We start from the raw sequence: 21,942 nt of genomic DNA, 5'->3' as shown, positions 1-21,942 counted from the left end.
CAAACACGTATGTCGGGACTATAAACAGGCCAGTAGCAAATAGCTTTTGTCTCTTTAGTTTATTCTGAGCATGCGTGGAATTTTGTCCATCGGAATTGTCTACACACGATCGGAATTTATGCGATCGGATTTTATTGTCGGAAAATTTTAGATCCTGCCCTCAAACTTTGTGCGTTGGAAAATCCGACGGAAAAAGTCAGATGGAGCCCACACACGATCAGATTTTTCGACAACATGATCCAATCGCACATTTCCCGTCGGAAAATTCGACTGCGTGTACAGGGCATATGTTTCTGAATGCCCGTTCGTCAACCAGACATGTTGCGGAATCGGAGGAGATAACGTGTTTATTATTGTCCTTGGAGTTATTGCTTTGACATTTTTTTTTGGGTTGAATAATAATTATTTGATTTGGTATATTTGCTATATTTTTGGATGCACTTAAGTTCTATTGGCAGATAGCATGTCTAATTTTATTTGTTTTCTTTTTTTTAATGCACAATAAAAAAAATTGTGTAGAATAATACTTGGCGATGTGTTTTTCTTCAAATGACAGTTTGGGAGTAGGCAGTTGCATTTAAAAAAAATACAATGTAAAATTAACACCAACATAGTTGTATCTTTGATCTTAAAAACTACAGGATACTGCCCTGTACACACGGTCGATCTTTCCGACGAAAAATGTGCGATCAGATCGTGTTGTCGGATAACACGATCGTGTGTGGGCTCCATCTGACTTTTTCTGTCTGAATTTCCGACACACAAAGTTTAAGAGCTGGATCTAAAATTTTCTGGCAACAAAATCCGTTCGTGTGTAGACAATTCTGACAGACAAAGTGCCTCGCATACTCAGAATAAATCCCAAGACAAAACCTATTGGCTATTGGCCTGCTTATAGTCCCATTGTACGTGTTGTACGTCACCGCGTTCAGAACGCTCTGATTTTCCGACAACTTTGTGCGACCGTGTGTATGCAAGACAAGTTTGGGCCAAAATCTGTCGGAAAATATGACCGGAATTTGTCGCCGGAAAGTCCGACCGTGTGTACAGGGCAAAATGGTGTTGTGGTAACTTGCCCAAATAAAAAAAACTAAATAATATTATTCTTGATATCACTAGAAAAAAAAACTCTTTGAAAATGTGTTTGCAATAACTCCATCAGTATCACCAGCAAAGCAGCTTCATTATTATCCCCATTAAAGAAGAAGAGGATTGTGCGCTGCATTTGGTGATTTCATAATTTGCCACGTCACGAATGACGTGTAGGGGTGGCTCTCTGGGGGCCATGATGTAAGTGTAGGGCTCTCTGGGGACCCTGATTTTAAGAGGGAGGATCTCTGGGGACCCTGATTTTAAGAGGGAGGCTCTCTGGGGACCCTGATTTTAAGAGGCAGTCTCTCTGGGGACCCTGATTTAAGGGGGGGGCCCTCTGGGGACCCTAATGTAAGTGGGGGGCTCTCTGAGAACCCTAAAGCAAGGGGGAGGCTCTTTGGGGACTCTGATGTAAGGAAGAGGCTCTCTGGGGACCCTGATGTAAGGAGGGGCTCTCTGGGGACCCTGATTTAAGGGGGGGCCTCTGGGAACCCTAATGTAAGGAAGAGGCTCTCTGGGGACCCTGATGTAAGGAGGGGCTCTCTGGGGGCCCTGATGTAAGGAGGGGCTCTCTGGGACCCTGATGTAAGTGGGGGGCTCTCTGAGAACCCTGATGCAAGGGGGAGGCTCTCTGGGGACTCTGATGTAAGGAAGAGGCTCTCTGGGGACCCTGATGTAAGGAGGGGCTCTCTGGGGACCCTGATTTAAGGGGGGGGGCTCTGGGAACCCTAATGTAAGGAAGAGGCTCTCTGGGGACCCTGATGTAAGGAGGGGCTCTCTGGGGACCCTGATGTAAGGAGGGGCTCCCTGGGGACCCTGATTTAAGGGGGGGGCTCTGGGAACCCTAATGTAAGGAAGAGGCTCTCTGTGGACCCTGATGTAAGGAGGGGCTCTCTGGGGACCCTGATGTAAGGAGGGGCTCCCTGGGGACCCTGATGTTAATTCTCCATTACGAACACTAGTTTACAAGACCGTCCGCTTCCGGCTCATCCTTGCTTCCAATCATGCGTGTTTGTACTTTGGACTTTTGTCAGAACAACACACATTTGTTGGCGGAAAATTTGAGGACATGCTAGCCAACATTTGTTGGCATAAGTGCGACAACAACTGTCCGATGGAGCATACACACGGTCGGATTTTCCGCCAACAGCCTGTCATCGAACATTTCCAGTCGGAAAATCCGATCGTGTGTGCCTGTGCCTTTGATCTCTTCTCCTTTCACTGAACCAACTGCACTACCTGTATTGCTTTACATAATTATTATAATGTTAAATATAGCTTTAGATATTTGTGTCCACCTGACAATTATCTTGTGATTGCACGCCCACTTTTTAATAGAATTCTGCATTTCAAATGCGTCGGTTTTAAAGGTTATTACTAGGTACAAATAAGTGCTCTAGTGAGATTTGATAAACATTCTGGGTCCGGAGTTCTCTCTCCAGCGTCATCAGGATAATATCGACCATGAAGACTCTGCTGAGCTTGATATTGGTCATCTTCATCTCTGTTACTACAGGTGAGAATTCTGTAATAACATTTCATCTTGGGGGGTTCCGCATGACCATGCATGCATTTCCTTACAATCTTTTTCGAAAAATGTTTTCTATAATGCAAGGAGCAAATTAAGCATAAAGAAAAATTTGTTTTTTAGCTTTACTGCACAGCAAGTGTATTTTCAAGTATTCCAAAGAAGAGACAACCATAAAATGAACAGGATGAATGCAAACTAATTCTAGAACATTCTACTCAACCTTACACTTGGCTGTCATGATGCTGGCAGCAAATAAAGCTTAGAAAGGAGCTCTGAGTGAAGAGGAAATCATTTATTAGTAGCTTCTCAACTGTGTACTTTTTTGGCTAAGTGCTCCCAAGTAGAGCCAACCTAAGAATAAACAGGATGCATGCTAGCTGATTCTACATCATTCTACTCTATCTTATGAACTTGGCTGTTAGTTTGAATATGTATATCAAAGGCTCCCGCGCTCTATGGTCAAAGATTGGTCAGAAGGTAAAATTCTGTTCTGACGGGGTCAGCAAACACTCTATGAGTTGGCTCTCAATACTATAGGAAATGAAACGGGGGGGGGGGGTGTTGCGCTTCCTCAAATACCAAATGAACTAACAATAATGCACAACAAAATATAAAGATATAAAAATAAATATTAATATAAAGGCAAAAAAGTGCAATAGTGCTTGTAAACTAGAACAGTGCTTAGTGCTTATGGAATTGCATTAAAAGTGCATCTGTGCATTGCATAAAACAACTGGTTTAAAGTGTCTCTGTGCATCACTCAAGTGTCAAGATCAAAGATGCATGTGCTAAATACATACAAACGCATATAACAACTAAAAAATGCAGTGTAAAAAATGCGAGTGTGGAAAGATATATCTGTGATATAAACACAAAACTTAAGTAAAAAAATTCAAACAGAAATCGATAGCAGCAAATAAGTGAATCTCAATAGAGTGTCCCATACATAGTCCAATCGTGCAATTTAGATGCAGTATCACAATCAAAAATAAAGTGCAATGTGCCAAGCCAACTCTCTTCCAGTGGTATTCCGTGCCAGTGCTGGTTACACTAAATAATTACCTCACAGCTGCGAGGTGTGCAGCGAGAAAAACGGCTATATTGCAGGGAGTACTTGGGAGGGTCAGGGGGATAACTGCAGAGAGGACTTCTGACGGTGCCAGAGACTTATCCGATTTCCTCGTGGTTGTTACCAGCGAAAAGGCTCAAGGGGGCAGGTAAAAAACATTCACAATAGTGTAGTATTTAAAATCAACACTTTTATTAAAATATAAATTATCTACTCACAAGAGGAAAACGAATAAGGCACACAGCTTGACAATAGACCGGTGAGCGTCTTGCTCGGATGTAAACGTCACTTCCGGTTTCCTACGCGTTACGTCACACAATGACTTCAACTAGCCACAATTGTACCTGCTAATTCCAGGTCTTTCAGAAGCTCTCCACAAGTGGTCCTTGGCTCTTGGACAACTCTTCCGATAATTCTTTTCACTCTTCTGTCAGAAATCTTGCAAGGAGCACCTGGTTGTGGCTGGTTTATGGTGAAGTTATGTTCTTTCCACTTCCAGAATATGGCCCCAAAAGCGCTCACTGGAACATTCAGAAGTTTAGAAATCCTTCTGTAACCAATGCCATCAGTATGTTTTGCAACAATAAAGTTGTGAAGGTCTTAAAGGAGCTCTTTGCTTTTACCCATCATGAGATGTTTCTTGTGTGACACCTGGGTAATGAGACACCTTTTTATAGGCCATCAGACTAAACCAGCTAATATTAATTTGCACTGACAAGGGGCAGGATTGCTTTTAATTACTGATAGATTTTAGCTGGTGTCTTGGCTTTCCATGCCGTTTCCCTTTCTTCATGTGTTCATTTTTTTCCCTTGTATCATTCCATTTTCTTACACATAACTTCATCTCTGAACTTATTTGTTTCTGTTTCTGTGTATGTATGGATTGCATGGGTTGTTACCGACATATGGTGAAAATTTCATGTCAATAGCACCTTTAGGCCTCGTGCACACTGGACGTTTTTACAACTGCTGTTTTTGGCTTCAGGCATTTTTCCCTGCAACCAGTAAACTCCCCAGCATGTTATCCTATGTGTCCATGCACACATAAACTGTTATCAGTAGTTTTTGGCATGAGCGTTTTCAGTCTGGAAATCTTTTATCAGCCTTTTTGAGCAGTTTTTGACCCACAGCAGCTTTTGTGGGAGTATAGTTTTGTTTTAAAAAAAATAAAAAATACGAAAAAATTGCCGCTGCAAAAATGCGGGAAAACTCATTCTACAGCTACAGCTTTTTACAGCTAAGGCCTCATGCACACTAGACAATTTTACAGCTGCTGTTTTTGGCTTCATGTCCATGCACACTTAGGCTGTTATCAACGTTTTTTGGCTGGGGCATTTTCTGGGTGGAAAAAAACCCAGAACTAGTGAGTTTTGAGAGGAGTTTTTCAGCTGTATAAACGCTGAAAACAGCTTAAAACGCCCAAAAATGCTGAAAAACTTGGATATACTGCGTTGAACCATAGGTTTTGTGGGAGTATAATTTTGGTTTAAAAAAGCCTGAAAACGCAACAGCTAAAAAACGCTAAAAAACGCTGCTAGTATGGATGAGGCCTTATTGTACCCACTGTGTATTAGTGAAATATACCCTATTGAAGTTGATACAGCCTTCTGTTTCTTGCAAAGCCCCTGCATAATCCATAATCACTCGTCGTGATATTGACATCATTTGTCACATCATAAATCACTAACATTCTGTAATGTCTTTACAGCTCCTTAATTTATAGAAATGATTAATACACGGTCTTCCTTATATTACAGAGGCTCTTGTCTGCCATCATTGTGAGAGTTTCCTGACATCGACCTGTAACTCCTTAACCAGTGAGACCTGCCCCACAGATGTCACAAAATGTTACGCTAACGTTATAATGGAGAAAATTGGTAACCTAAATAAGATCTATTTCTTAAAGTGACACTAAACTGGTTAAAAAAAATATATTCTATGCGGTATGCTTATTCAAAAAAGTATTTTCTATTGCTCTCAGCCTTCTGCAAATCCCCAAATTCCCTTTTTTTTTTGCCTTTACTATCTGACTTCCTGTTAGAGGGTGGCTACGTTCATTCTCCTTGGTCCCGCTCATAAGCGTGCACACAGGGTGGGCTGGGTGTGCGTGGGCACACCCTAATAACTTGTGCACATTGCTATCAGGCCCTGCTAAATTCAACAGGGGGGGGGGGGGGGGGGGCTGGATCTGCCCCTGCTAAATTCAGCAGGGGCGGACCCAGTGGGGCAACCAGGCCATTCCCCCCCCCCACCGAGAATGCGGGTGAGTGGGCGGGCGGCTCTGCGGGTGAGAGAGCAGGCGGGCCAGGCGGCTTGGTTGGTGAGTGGGCGGGAGGCTTGGCGGACAGGTGAGAGAGCGGGCGAGCAGCTGGGCAGCTCGGTGAGTAAGCGGGTGGCTGGCCAATCAGGGAGTTGGTGTGTGGGGGAGCAGAGAGATGACATCTTCTCTCACCGCCTGCCACCCTCCTTGCATCCCAGCAGTTCCACCCTCACTGTGCAGGCAGCCGCAGGCAGCAGAGAGATTACATCATCTCTCTGCTGCCTGACTGGTAATCTGCTGCCCGACTCTGGGACACAGCAAGAGACCACCTTAGAGAGACACAGCAAGAGACCACCTTAGCAGGCAGGTGACAATCCGCAACGTGTGACAGGCAACGTGGCAAGTGACAATCCGTAAAGTGTGACAGGCAACATGGCAAGTGACAATGCGCAATGTGTGGCAGATGACGTGGCAAGTGACAATCTGCATCTGGTGACAGGCAACGTGGCAAGTGACAATCCGCAACATGTGACAGGCAACATGGCAAGTGACAATGCGCAATGTGTGGCAGGTGACGTGGCAAGTGACAATCTGCAATGTGTGGCAGGTGACGGTGGCAAGTGACAATCCGCAACGTGTGGCAGGTGATGTGGCAAGTGACAATCTGCATCTGGTGACAAGCGACGTGGCAAGTGACAATCCGCAACGTGTGGCAGGTGACGGTGGCAAGTGACAATCTGCATCTGGTGACAGGCGACATGGCAAGTGACAATCTGCAATGTGTGGCAGGTGAGAGGTGACGGTGGCAAGTGGCAATCCGCAACGTGTGGTAGGTGATGTGGCAAGTGACAATCTGCATCTGGTGACAGGCGACATGGCAAGTGACAATCCACAACGTGTGACAGGCGACGGTGGCAAGTACCACGCTCAGGGCTCTCACTGATTCTGCATTATGGTGAGTTGAACAATTTCTATATAACAATGTAATAATAGAAAGAATGCACTTCAATCATCCTGACACCATAACAACCATGGTGCCGGGATGATTGTAGCGCCAACACCAGGCATTTCCCCGATAAATTGCCCCCCAAAAAAAAATATTTTCTGGCAGTGCCCCTCCCGAGACTAGACTCAATTGTGCAGCTAAGGACCCGAGGGCAGAGTAGGGACTACTCCCTATGCACTGCAGTTCTGACAATTAAATTAAGTCCCAGTCTCTTCTATATCAATCCTCCGAGCAGCCCAGGGCTTTAATTTACTTGTCTGAACTGCAGTGCAGTAGGTCACTCCACCTGTATCCAAAAGTGGGTAAATAGTCCTCTTTCTGCCATGGCCCACGTTGCACAGCTCTGTTCTCAGGTAGAAGGGACCATACTGGTCCCCGGGCTCTCAGCTCAAGAGGATCCTTCAGAAAAAGCACCCTGTCCCTGGGCCGCAGGTAAATGAAGCCAACTGGACCAGGTGCTGATGGAGACAGCGGGTTGCCGCCTGTCCAGCATTCAGCTGTGAGGGCTCCCCGCAGGGCTACCGACTGCTCTACTCTCCCATCAGCTGCTGAGGGGATTGTTTCAGGTTGGAGAGCAATGAAGGACCCTTCCTTTACTGAAAGAACAGAGTGAGTGATCAGTACCAATCACTCACTCTGTTCATTCATAACTGAGCACAGTAAACTGTGTTTACTATGCATCAGTTTATGAATGGATAGGAGCCTCTGTCTCCTGTTCATTCATCTGCAGTGCAGCTGAGGCTACAGAGGAAGGGACTGGGGAATGTTTCCTACAACACTGTAGTTTGCATTTATGCATTAGCATTCAGTTCTTTGATATGAATGTTTTTTGATATGAAATAATAAATTATATTTGTATGTTCTGGTATTAGCTGTGTGCTTATTTCCTGCTGTCTGTACAATTTTCTCTCTTTTTTTTCAAGTATTTGTGCTTGAAGAAGCACCCACCTAATTATGTGAATCAACAATTTTACAATTAAAACTATAAAAAAGGACTCACAGTATATTTTTAAAAATAAAATAAAGATTAACAATTAAAATCTAAAACAATTTAACATTTCTCTCAATAATACTAACCTATATGCCTTACTTACCTAGGACCTCTTACCCTTTACCAGAGCTCAAAAGGATGTCAAAGGGGCAAGGATTTGTGTGCAAGTAACTACGATATGGCCATGGGGGCCATTGAGGCGCATAGCAGAGTTAAGTGCTGTGAGGGAGACAACTGCAATACTGAGTCGCCACAAAGTAAGTTGGGGGGGGGGGGGAGTAATGGGAATCGGACAGGCCAATTTTCAGCTTTCAGAGCTGTAACATTTTGAATGACAATTGCGCGGTCAAGGACACTGTACGCAAACAACATTTTTATCATTTTTTTTTTTTTAAACAGATAGAGCTTTCCTTTGGTGGTATTTGATCACCACTGAGTTTTTAATTTTTTGCTAAACAAATGAAAAAAGACCGGAAATGTTGAAAAAATTTTTTCTTGAAAACGAAAGTCTATTATAATCTTTTCTTGCAACATCAGTACTTCAATATTATTCTCTGAGCCCTTGTACACATGGTCGGACATTCCGACAACAAAATCTGTGGATTTTGTCCAACGGATTTTGTCCGAAACTTGTGTTGCATACACACGGTCAGACAAAGTTGTCGGAATATCCGATCGTTCGTAACGTGATGACGTTATTTCATTACGACGGGACTACGTTCAGGCTACTAGCCAATAGCTTTGGTCTCGTAATTTGATCTGAGCATGCGTGGCACTTTGTCCGATCGGAATTCTCTACAAACAATCGGACAAAGTCCGATCGGATAATGTTTTCGGAAAATTTTATAGCCCAGCTCTAAAACTTTGTCGGTTGGATATTCTTACGGAAACAGTCCGATGGAGCCCACAGACGGTCGGATTATCCGACAACACGGTCCGATCAGACATTTTCCGTCGGAATGTCCGACCGTGTGTACAAGGGCTTATAATTGTCTGAATAATCTGTATTTGTTGATAATCAATGTTTTTTAAAATAAAAATTTTTGAACGAGAAAAAAATGTTCTCCTTCACTGATAGGCACTGATGAGGCTCCACTGATGGGCACTCATGAGGTGGCCCTGAGATAGGCCCTGATAGGCAGCATTGATATACAGCACTGATAGGTGGCACTGATGGGCAGCCTTTATGGGCACTGATGGGCGGCAATGATGAGCACTGATAGGTGGCACTGATGGGGAGGGACTGACAGGCATCACTGATGGGCACTGAAAGGCACCACTGATGGGCATGGATGGGCATCGCTGGTGGGCATCACTCCTGGGGCTGCACTCATAATCATTGCAACGATTATCAGTGCCGACCCTCCCTGTCAGGTGAGCCGCTTATTTAGCCTCCTCTACTCACATGCTGTCAGCGAGAGTAGAGGAATGCCGATAACCGGCACTTCCTATCTACACTTTGATCAGCTGTGATTGGACAGAGCTGATCACATGGTAAAGAGCCTAGGTCAGTGATGGCGAACCTTGGCACCCCAGATGTTTTGGAACTACATTTCCCATGATGCTCCACTACACTGCAGAGTGCATGAGCATCATGGGAAATGTAGTTCCAAAACATCTGGAGTGCCAAGGTTCGCCATCACTGGCCTAGGTCATGGGCTCTTTACCTTGATTGCAGATGCAGTGTATCCAAGTGATACACCACACTGCCGATCGCCACACTGTGCACGAGCGGCATGTTGTGACAGATGTCATATAATGTCTAGTCACAACAATTAAACCACCGCCCGGCCATCATTTTGCTATAGGTCAGGTTAAAGGGGGTCTAAATCAAATGAGTTATTAGCCTAGACAATTTGCATTTTGAATTTGACAGATTCAACTGCCATTGGTTTCAACAGGGTCTGACATCCAAATTTCTTTGAAGTTTGCCAAACCCGGATCGAACTGAACCCAGGGCAGTTTGGCTTATAACTAGAGGTGATAAGAAGTGGAAGGAAGTCTCTCCAAAGTTTGGGGAAATCCCCTCTAAAGCCTCATACACACGATAGGACTTTGTACAAACTTTCCCTTGGATTTTTGTACAAAGGGCGTCGGCCCTGAACTTGTGTTGCATACACACAGCATGACTTTTTCAGCCAACTTTCACCAAATCACGTGGTTTTTCTGCTCTTTACCGCCACCTTTGGTCAACTTCTGTATTGTTGTCTGATCTTTTGCATTGGTTCTGAGCATGCCTGTTTGTACTTTGTACAAAAGTCCTATGGTTTTCTGTACACATGATCAGACTTTGCTCCATCGGACTTTTGTTGCCAGAAAGTTTGTCCGTTCGCACAGCCAACAAAAGTCCGATGAAAACCCAAAAAGTTTGTCTGATGGAGCGTACACACGGTCGGATGTTGCTCCAAAACAGCTAATTTGCATGTTTGTTGTCAAAAAGTCTGATCGTGTGTATGGGCCTTTAGATATCATTGGAAGATCACTTCCCATTGGAAGATTTCCCTGTTCTTCTGTTCCAGTGAGAACCATAAATGTTTGGATTTCCCATCACTTTCTGTCCTCATGACAATGGTCACCAGTAGGGATGAGCTTCGTGTTCGAGTCGAACGTACGTTCGACTCGAACATTGGCTGTTCGTGCGTTCGGCGAATTCCGAACGTTTTGGCCGTTCGCGTCAAAATTCGAGTGACGCGCGCGCGGACCACAATGCACTGCGTTGGCGCAGTGCATTGCTGTCCGATGATTGGCCAAGCATGCACTGTGACCCCGCATGCTTGGCCAATCGCAGCGCCGGCAGCGAGGAGAGCCATGATTGGCCACAGGCAGGATGCCTGTGGCCAATCATAGCACAGACTGTGTAGTGCACGCCCCACACTATATAAGGCCGCCTTTAAGGCCGCCTCCTGTAGTGTGTTACTTTGCATCTGAAGCAGTGGGTGTTCTGTGTTCCTTCAACACAGTACACACCAATCGTTTTTGGCTGATTTCCTATCTTGCTGCTGTGTAGTGGTTGTTGTCTGTGCCCTGACCGCAGTATACACCACTATATTCACCTCACCTATATAGCTAGTGATCTAGCTTTAACCACTTAACAACTGCCCATTGCTGATTAACGGCTTCAGGGCGGTTGTTTAACTCAGAGAGGCCGTTAATTAACGGCCTCCCAGAATTCTGCTCTCGCGTGCCCCGAGGTGTGCGCACTCGAGAGCATCCGTGACCGCCGGGTCCATAGGACCCGGCGCATCACGGTAAACGGCCGCTCATAGCGGCCGTTTACCACGTGATTGCTCCATCAAATGACGGAGTGATCACTTGGAAACAAACCGGCGTCATGTTATGACGCCTGTTCCTCCCTCCCCTTTCTGTACCGATCGGTACAGCGGAGGGGAAAGAGATCGGTGTCAGCAGCGATGTGGGCTGCATCTGCAGTGCCCACATCGCTGCTCACCGAATTTAACCCCTCAATTCCCTGCCAATACTCTGCAATACCAGTGCATACTCTGCAGTACCCTGCCATTACTCTGCAGTACCCCGCCATTACTCTGCAGTACCCCTCCATTACTCTGCAGTACCCCGCCATTACTCTGCAGTGCAGTACCCCGTCATTACTCTGCAGTGCAGTACCCCGCCATTACTCTGCAGTGCAGTACCCCGCCATTACTCTGCAGTGCAGTACCCCGCCATTACTCTGCAGTGCAGTACCCTGCCATTACTCTGCAGTACCCTGCCATTACTCTGCAGTACCCTGCCATTACTCTGCAGTACCCCGCCATTACTCTGCAGTACCCCCCATTACTCTGCAGTACCCCCCAATACTCTGCAGTACCCGCCATTACTCTGCAGTACCCCCAATACTCTGCAGTACCCTACTATTACTCTGTAGTACCCCGCCAATACCCCGCCAATACTCTGTAATACCCTGCCATAAATTGCCATACCCAGCCATACTCAGAGATACCCAGCCATACTCGGTGATACCCTGAAGTACCCAGCCATAGACGCCCCCCATCCCTCACCGCCCTCCGGTGCTTCTACCAACTCGCCAGTACGATCAAAGCCAGAATCTTTTTTTTAATTTTTTAATTTTTTATTTCAGGCTTCCCAGCCTAGAGGTGAGATGTGGGGTCATATTGACCCCCCAGATTTCACTGTAAAGAGGACCTGTCACCCCATATTCCTATTACAAGGGATGTTTACATTTCTTGTAATAGGAATAAAAGTGATCAAAAATATATTTTTGGGAAAAAAAATGTCAAACTAAAATAAATAAAGTAAAATGAACAATAAAAAAATAAAATAAAAATTAAAGCGCCCATGTCCCCATGTGCTCGCATGTGCCACACATGTGAGGTATCGCCGAGAATGTTAGAGCGAGAGCAATAATTCTAGTCCTAGACCTCCTCTGCAACTCAAAACATGTAACCAGTAAAAAAATATTTAAAGCGTCGCCTATGGGGATTTTTTAAGTAGCGACGTTTGGCGCCATTCCACGGGCATGTGCAATTTTGAAGAGTGACATGTTTGATATCTATTTACTCAGCATAACTTCATCTTTCACTTTATGCAAACATTGGGCTAACAAGTGGTTAATAATAGAGCTTGCAGTCAGTAGTGTTAGGAGATAGTGCGTGCTGTCTGCGTGCTCTGTACCCAGTACATACCGCTATAATATAGGGCAGGCCCCTACTTTCAAACATCCAACTTACAAACATCTCCTACTTGCAAACGCAAGGAGACAGCAGCAAGTGAGATGAAAAAAGATGGACGACAAAACAAATTATACAGGGGTGATAACCCTTCCCTATGTTTTCCAAAAAGCTTAAAGATAGTTTTTTTGACTGGAGCTACACTTTAAAAATGTACCGGTTGAAAATGACAAACAGATTCAACTTAACACAACAAACCTACACAGTCCCTGTCTTGTTTGCACCGCCTGTATACTGCTGTTCTGAGTATATAGGGCCTGGGGGCCACACGCATTTCCTTTTTTTAATATGGGTACGGGGTTCCCCTTAATATGTGTACAAGACCCAAATAGGCTGGTAATGGGCAGGGAGGGCTACCCATGCCATTTTTCTGAATGATTTTCAACCATATTGCAGGAACCAGATATAACATTAAAACCGCAAGCAGTTTTAAATGGTGTTATTTCCGTTTAATGTCATTTTGTGCAGGGACTGTTCTAAACACGGGAAACACGTGGCACTTCACAGGCATACTATAGACACCCCCCAGGCACCATATTTAAAGGAATATTTCACTTTTTTTTTTCACTTTAATCGTCATTAAAATCAGTGCTCCCGCCAAAACGGTAGTTTTTAAAACTTTTTTTTGCAGTGACCCATGTCCCCTGAGGCAGGAGGCAGGTCGCCAAACCCTTTTTAGCACACTATCTTGCATATTAGCCGTTAAAATTAGCATTTTCCAATTCGAACGTTCGAGTCCCATAGACTTCAATGGGGTTCTAACGTTCGTACCGAACGTGGGGGTCGTTCGCAAGTTCTGGTGCGAACCGAACCGGGGGGTGTTCGGCTCATCCCTAGTCACCAGAGAAGGCAAATCTATCCAGTATTGACAGAGACAGCAGTATAAACCTGACAGGAGTTCTACTTCTTCCACACATTAAATTATCCAAAATTAAAAGTATAACTAAAGGCAAAACCTTTATTTTTGTTTTGGATAGAGTGGAGAGGGGTTAGAAAACCTACTAGCTTTTTATTGCTGACTGTGTCTCCTATTAGTTAACCCTCATACACACGATAGGACTTTGTACAAACTTTCCCTTGGATTTTTGTACAAAGGGCGTCGGCCCTGAACTTGTATTGCATACACACAGCAGGACTTTTTCAGCCAACTTTCACCAAATCACATGGTTTTTCTGCTCTTTACCGCCACCTTTGGTCAACTTCTGTATTGTTGTCTGATCTTTTGCATTGGTTCTGAGCATGCCTGTTTGTACTTTGTACAAAGTCCTATTGTTTTCTGTACAGCCAACAAAAGTCAGATGAAAAACAAAAAAGTTTGTCCGATGGAGCGTAGACACGGTCGGATGTTGCTGTTGTTGTCAAAAAGTCTAATCGTGTGTATGGGCCTTAAGATTCACCATCTCTATCTGTCCTGTTTACCATTATTGGTGAAAGAGAAAGTAAAAGAAAATCCTACATTTTGGGTTGCCCCCAGAAAAGTAATAGAGGGGAGACCTATCAAGATGATACTGGTTCCATTATTTTGCAGGTATTTCCTCTTACTTTCTATTTGGCTTTGGGACAGGAATTGAAGGGAAATCTCCCCAATGGCACTATATTTTTGCCTATGCCTTTGTATTTTGCCTGTTTTGTATTTAGATACTGTACATGTGTACTGTTTGTTGCAATAATGATGTATTTAAGGGAATAAATGCTGTCCTGACATTGGTGTGCCAAATGCACAGCTGCTGTAGGCCATATGACCTTATGTCAGCATCGGGTCTCTTTGTTACAGAAGAGGGTTGAGTTATTGGTGATGATAATTCATAACTTTGGCCTCCCATAAAAAAAAAAAATATATATATATATATATATATATATATATATAAAAAAAAAAAAAATAGCTGCAGCACCTTATCTTAAATCCGCCCTCTGCAAAGTCCCACAAAATATATGTTGATCCTGCCAGTGAATTCTACCTAATGCCGCTAAAGGCCCATAAACACAATCAGACTTTTTGACAACAAACATGCAAATTAGCTGTTTTGGAGCAACATCCGACCGTGTGTACGCTCCATCGGACAAACTTTTTTGGTTTTCATCGGACGTTTGTTGACTGTGCGAACGGACAAACTTTCTGGCAACAAAAGTCCAATGGAGCAAAGTCTAAAGCCTCATACACACGATAGGACTTTGTACAAACTTTCCCTTGGATTTTTGTACAAAGGGCGTCGGCCCTGAACTTGTATTGCATACACACAGCAGGACTTTTTCAGCCAACTTTCACCAAATCACGTGGTTTTTCTGCTCTTTACCGCCACCTTTGGTCAACTTTATTGAACCTTTGGTTCAACTGTATTGTTGTCTGATCTTTTGCATTGGTTCTGAGCATGCCTGTTTGTACTTTGTACAAAAGTCCTATGGTTTTCTGTACACACGATCAGACTTTGCTCCATCAGACTTTTGTTGCCAGAAAGTTTGTCCGTTCGCACAGCCAACAAAAGTCAGATGAAAACCAAAAAAGTTTGTCCGATGGAGCGTACACACGGTCGGATGTTGCTCCAAAACAGCTAATTTGCATGTTTGTTGTCAAAAAGTCTGATCGTGTGTATGGGCCTTTATCGTGTGTAGAGAAAACCATAGGACTTTTGTACAAAGTACAAACAGGCATGCTCAGAGCCAATGCAAAAGATCAGACTACAATACAGAAGTTGACAAAAGGTGGCGGCAAAGAGCAGAAAAACCACATGATTTGGTGAAAGTTGGCTGAAAAAGTCCTGCTGTGTGTATGCAATACAAGTTCAGGACCGACGCCCTTTGTACAAAAATCCAAGGGAAAGTTTGCACAAAATCCTATCATGTGTATGAGGCTTACCTGTGATGGGGTGGCAACAATGCTGCACTGCTCCTGAATTCAAAGCAGAATTGCCAATCATGTGAGATATACCTGATTGGACTACAATGGCAAGTGAGGGAAGAAGAGATAACCCCTGTGAGAAGTCTTGGGGCCCTCTGAAACTGAGTAGGCTTTCCCAGCTGGAGATCTTCCTTCCTCATGGACTGAGCCATGGAGACAGAAGATGTTAAGCACCCCAGAAGCAAAGCAAGAGGGAACATCACTAGACTCATGTGTTAGAACATGTTAGATTGACAGAGATTTATACCGACATTGTTTGACTCCTCTTGTTGTTTTGTAAAGAATATAAGAAAGCCCTTCTGGATGGGCTCACCTTATTCCTATCCTTCCAGAGGACTTTCAGAAGGTCGTCTGGAATTTTACGTTGCTGACTGGAGTGTTGTAAGAGTCGGGATACAGAAACTACCTCCGGGAGTCTGGGCTCACATTAGCACAAGTTGGGCCTGAAACTGGCATATGGTGCCCAGGAAGCTAAACATTGTACCCACATTTACTTTGCCCCATCTACACTGTCATACAGGCGCCTCTGCTTGTATTTTAAGGTACAAGCAAGTTTGGGCAATGATAAATCTTGGAGGACACTTGTTCCAAATCCAGTAATGGCAACCAGTAGTCAAAGCTTTATCTATGGCAGTGATGGCGAACCTTGGCACCCCAGATGTTTTGGAACTACATTTCCCATGATGCTCATGCACTCTGCAGAGTGCATGAGCATCATGGGAAATGTAGTTCCAAAACATCTGGGGTGCCAAGGTTCGCCATCACTGATCTATGGCAACATTTCAAAACAGCTAGACAAGGTGGGAAGATCCGATCGGAGTCGAATTTGTTATACTCCAAGGCTGCAAGAATTAAAAAGTTATCCTTGCCTATAATTTACCTTATGTTAAAACCTTGTATCTCTAGACAAAACTTTTTTTTGTAAATAGAGTAGAAATGGTCAGGAACATTGTCAAGATTTTTTTAATTACTTAGGAGAAAAATTTCAAGTGCTTTTGAAATGCTTGAAAACAATGTGGGATTATCTGAAATTTTCAGAAAATACTTTTTTTTGTTGCCCTTTATACTATTAATTTAAAATATATTTGCTGTTAAGAGATTGCATATTTTATAGTACCCTATATATTCTGTCCTCATAGTTGTGATCCCAGATAACTTGAAGGAGAATGGGGTGGAGTGTGTGGCGTGTGCTGAGAAGGGAAAGAGCTGCACATCGGAGAAGATCCACAAATGCACAGGAAATCTGGATCGATGCTTTAGTCTCATTGGTGGAATCTATAATGGAAGTAAGAAGTCACCTTCAATTATTCATTAGATCGTGTTAATACTAATAATGGATGAGCAAAGCTGACAGCCTTTCTTTTTTTATGTCTCCAAAATATGGGTGGAAGTTGTGTGATTTTGGCATAATTTGGTGAGATTCATTCTTGCCCGTGGTGAAGGTGAAATTGGAGGGAGATCGCACGCCGATCACCTACTAGCATCTCTCTTTTAACACAGCTAAGCAATTAAAATATTTTCTATGCTTTCTAAATGTGCTATGGCTTAGAATACAAAAATACAATATTAAATCCAGCACAAACAATCTAGCACAATCCTGCCACTACACATTCTCGTATTCATATCTCTAGTTTACACAAATCAAATACCCCACTGGTACCAAATATTTTATCGCGGTTAAAGTGATTGTAAAGGTTTGTTTTAAAAAAAAAAATAACAAACATGTTATACTTGCCTGCTCTTTGCAAGGGTTTTGCACAGAGCAAGCAGCCCTGATCCTCCTCTTCTGGGGTGCCCCGACAGTGCTCCTGGCCTCTCCTCATTATCAGGTGCCCCCATGGAGAGACGCTTGTCTGTTTCCATTGACACAGACAGCAGGCTTCAGCCCGCCCCATGCTCTCGTGTCACGTGTCACTGGGCTCGTGCTCATCGCTGGAACGAATAGGCTAAGGTAAGAAAAAGGGGGGAGGGGGCTCTAGGGGGCAGTTGCAGCACAGCATATAATACATTAAGGTGAAAAACCTTGAGACTTTTCAACCCCTTTAAGTGATAGTTTTAAGTTTTTGGGTTTGTATTCGAGATGTGAAAAGAAAGATCACACATATACTTATAAGTATAATATAACAAATGTAATATTATTAAGAAAAATGAATAAGAATACTTACCGAAAGATGCAGTCCACCATGACTCCCTCCATTTTGTATGGCATGGCACAGATGATCAGAATCAGACACATGCATGATGGCAGCTCTAAGGTGAACCAATTATTACACGTATTAGCTGTAGTATATACACATGTCAAGTTGGCAGGATTTAACCAATCGTAAGCAACATTACCTTCTATGGAATACAGCACATTCCAAAAAGGAGTTGGAGGGCTGGCTTGTCCATATAGTAATTTTACAATGACATTCCTATAGCATGAAGTTATCTAAGGTAACTAGATATTATGAGGCTCATTTAATAAGGAAATATGACATATGCAATTTCCCCATCAGGGACTTGGTGCTTTTTAAGAGTGCAATGGGCTTGGAATGGCTCCTCACAATGCACAATTCAGCTACTTTGCCTGGGAGGTTCTCAATGTAAGCTACCCACCCTATGTTGAGAGCATGTATCCTTGGCGAACAAAAATAATCTCAATTTGGAATTTAGTTCTGATAGTCATAAGGATGCCATCAATTTTTTAGATCTTACTTTAACAGGCTGTGCAGCTCAGAGCTTGGTTACAACTTGTACCTATCGTAAGGCATGTGCAGGCAATGCCTTACTTTTGGCTACTAGTTGCCATCCTGCACACACCACACGATCCATTCCGATAGGGGAGTTCACCAGGGCCAGACGTAACTACTCTACTGAGGAAGGTTTTAATAAAGAGTGCAACATTATAGCCTCACGACTTCATTCACAAGAGTACGAAAAATGGAATATAGATAGAGCAGCCCGTCTTGCCATGGAGAAAAATAGAATTACCCTCTTAGAGAATGCTGGTGGCAAGAAGAGCTAATGGTAATAGTAAGAGTTCTGACAGGAAAACAAGTTCAGTCACTTTTGTAACTGCCTTCTCCTTGGAATTTCATAAAATAAAATACATTATAGATAAATATTTACCAAAACTTTCCATGGATGGAGATTTGCCACCAATACTTAAGTCGGACTGTAGGTTTTCAAGCCGCCGTGCTAAAACGCCAGGAGGCCTTTTGTCCCCAAGTTTGTTTGAGTCACAGCAATACAAAAAAACTTGGTTGAACACTGTGGGCTCTTACATTTGTGGGAATAATGGCGCGTACACACGACCAGACTTTTAGACGGACCAGGTCCGACAGTCATCCCGATGGACTTTCAGCGGAGTTCCGGCTGAGTTTCCGAATGAACGGACTTGAACACACACAATCACACCAAAGTCCGACGGATTCGAACGTGATGACGTACGGTCGGACTAGCATACAGACGAATGGATTTCTCGGTCCGGCGGAGTTCCGGCGGGAAAATATAAAACATATTCTATTTCTAAAGTCCGCCGGATTTTTGGCAAGCAAAGGTCCGATGGAGCCCGCACACAATCGAATTGTCCGACGGACTCGTTCCGTCTGACCTTTGCTGTCAAAAAGTCCGGTCGTGTGTACGCGGCATAACACATACCGTTTCTGTAGTAGACACTCCAGACAACACAAGACAGTAATTTAATTTGAAACAGGACGAGAATTCACGATCGGTAAATATATCAACTGTGGGACTAGCAATGTTGTATTTGTTGTGGAATGCGATAAATGTAACAAACAATATGTGGCACCATGAAACCACTGAGAACTCGAATCAGCGAACATTTTTATGTTGCATCTAACAGTACTGACAAAGGCTTATCCAATGTGTCTAAGCACTTTAACCCCTTCCCACCGAGCGTACGCAGATCTGCGTACTCGGTTTCCGGGGGGTATACCGGGATGATGCCCGCACCTGCAGGCATCATCCCGGTATCATCCCGGTACCGTTTTTTACAGTGGGCGATTGGCTATCCAGCCATAAGAACCGAAGTGGCTAAAAGCCACTTGGCTGTTATGCCGGAGGAGCGGGAGGGGACATCCCCCCATCCCGCCGCCTTCCACCGCTGTTACCGGGGCTCCCGCTCAATTGGGAGCACCGATTCCCGATCTGATGCCTCCGGCTGCTGGGGAGTATCCTAATTGTAAACACGGAAGCGACGTCGTGACATAATTTCCTGTTTACTCGGCTGCCAATGGCGCCGGTTTTAAAAAAATATACAGTATTCAGAATCGCCGTTATGGGTGATCTGAATACATTGAAGTGTAAAGGAGGGGTGGGGGGTCTTTTAGACCCCCAATCCCTCCATAAAGAGTGCCTGTCACCACCTATTACTGTCACAAGGGATGTTTACATTTCTTGTGACAGCAATAAAAGTGATCAAATTTTTTATTTATTTTTTAAAACAATTTATTAATTTTAAAATAAATAAATAAGTCCCTGCGAGCTCGTGAAGCAATGAAAACGGTGAAACAATGGTGTTCAAATCATACATGTGAGGTATCGCCGCGATTGTCAGTGCAAGAGCAATAATTCTAGCACTAGTCTACCTCTGTAACGCTAACTTGGTAACCGTAAAAATTTTTTAAAGCGTTGCCTATTGAGATTTTTAGGTACTTTGTAGTCAATCCACGAGTGCGTGCAATTATAAAGTGTGACGTGTTTGGTATCTATTTAGTCTTTTATGTATAAATGTTCATGCTTTTCAACATATATGTGTGCTGTTAACAAGGATTATCGCCAAATCTAGTCTTCTGCTGACTATACTCACTGTGAAGGCTTTACAATAAATACGCTTGATGTTATGGAGTTGCCGGGTACTTCTTTTTCTTGATGCCCATATGTTGAGGGCATGTGGCCTGGTAAATTCAGGAGAAGGCAACACGTTCATCTTTTTTTTTTTTTTGGCTTGCCAGTCTGTAGGCTCTGGTAATGGTTGTATGGATTTCCGGTGCCACCCACAAAGAAAAAAAAAAACAGAAAAAAAAAAAAGCATGGCATCCCCCAAAAAATACTTGAAGGGTCTAGTATTGCATTTGGCTCTTTTTTCCCCTGGAAAATATATACATGATTTGGGGTAAATTTTAAAAGGGGGTTTTACACTATTTCTGCTCTTTTTATTTGATTTTTTTACAATTATTTGTGAATTCCAGGCTGATAACTGAATGGGCCAGGTAGAGATGGCTTACTGGTTGTTAGGATGCTGATAGTCATTCTGAGCTGGAAGCTGTCCTATTTATTAGAAGTACTTCTTCCTGCAGTTGCAAGTTCAGCTCTGCCAAACACCCATTTGGGTTCAAACAGATCATCACTAATAATACCTATCATCTTAGTTACAGGTGGATTTTCTGATTGGACCTTCAAGGGATGTATCAACAAAGAAGTCTGCGATTACATTGAGACCCATGGTGGATTTGATATACCTTATCTTGATAAAAGCTCCAAGTTGCAATGTACTAAAAAATAAGCACTAAAGGTCACATACTAGAGGAATTCTGATTAAAATAAAATTGCCTTACCTCTACTTGTCTCTGATTGTAGTATTATAGGAGTGTGCTACTGTTCTATTATCTATACAAGGGAAACAATAAAAGTTTAAGCCCTTGTACACACGGTCGGAGATTGCTTCGGAATGTTTCCGATCGGAGCATTTTGTCGGATATTCCGACTGTGTGTGGTTTCCATCGGACTGTTTCTGTCGGAATATCCGTCGGACCAACTTTTCCAACTTGCCGGAAATATTTTCCGACAAAATGCTCAGATCGGACATACTCAGATCATGTGTAGCCTACTCCGATGGACAAAGTGCCACGCATGCTCAGATCAAATTCCTAGACCAAAGCTAGCCTGAACGTAGTCCCGCCGTACGCGGCTTACGTCACCGCGTTCTTGGCAACCGGAAATTTCGACAACTTGGTCCGACCGTGTGTATGCAACATCACTTCTGGACCTCGTCCGGAATTAATCCGTCGGAATAACTCAGACGGATTTGGTCGTCGGAATCTCCGATCGTGTGTACAAGGGCTAAGAGTGTGTGTGTTTTAAAAAAAAAAACTGTGTACGAGGGGATAAGGTTACGTATGAGTTTAAATAAGGGGTACGTGGGGGTACGGTTACATATATGGGTGCAGGTTAATAAAAGGTTTGTGGAGAGGGGCCGCGGTATGGCTGCAGGTGTTCAGAGATAAATATGAGAGTACATCAGTCCAAGCGTTTGGGCAAGGCTTGTGAAGAATTTGAAGTGTGGCGCATTGGGGTGTGTAAGTGGCCTTGTGGTAATGTTGTTGGTGATGATGGAGGAGATTCATGAGAATGCTAGAATCAACGTTATTAGCCTAAAGTAGAATTA

At 43.6% G+C, this 21,942-nt stretch overlaps 1 protein-coding gene across 1 annotated transcript; it reads left to right on the top strand.

The window, feature by feature from the left end:
* The first annotated feature begins 2,556 nt into the window (after positions 1-2,556).
* Positions 2,557-21,060, top strand: LOC143933130 (phospholipase A2 inhibitor and Ly6/PLAUR domain-containing protein-like). The gene is made up of 5 exons (XM_077456066.1): positions 2,557-2,608; positions 5,450-5,569; positions 8,057-8,206; positions 16,691-16,837; positions 20,933-21,060. The coding sequence occupies exons 1-5, from the start codon at positions 2,557-2,559 to the stop codon at positions 21,058-21,060; spliced, it is 597 nt and encodes a 198-aa protein (XP_077312192.1).
* Positions 21,061-21,942: the final 882 nt, after the last annotated feature.

This window comes from Lithobates pipiens, unplaced genomic scaffold (genome assembly GCF_037356315.1).
Source record: "Lithobates pipiens isolate NorthernLeopardFrog02 unplaced genomic scaffold, aLitPip1_a1.2 Scaffold_27, whole genome shotgun sequence".
Lineage (NCBI taxonomy): Eukaryota > Metazoa > Chordata > Amphibia > Anura > Ranidae > Lithobates > Lithobates pipiens.
This window is presented reverse-complemented; position numbering and strand designations above follow the sequence as displayed.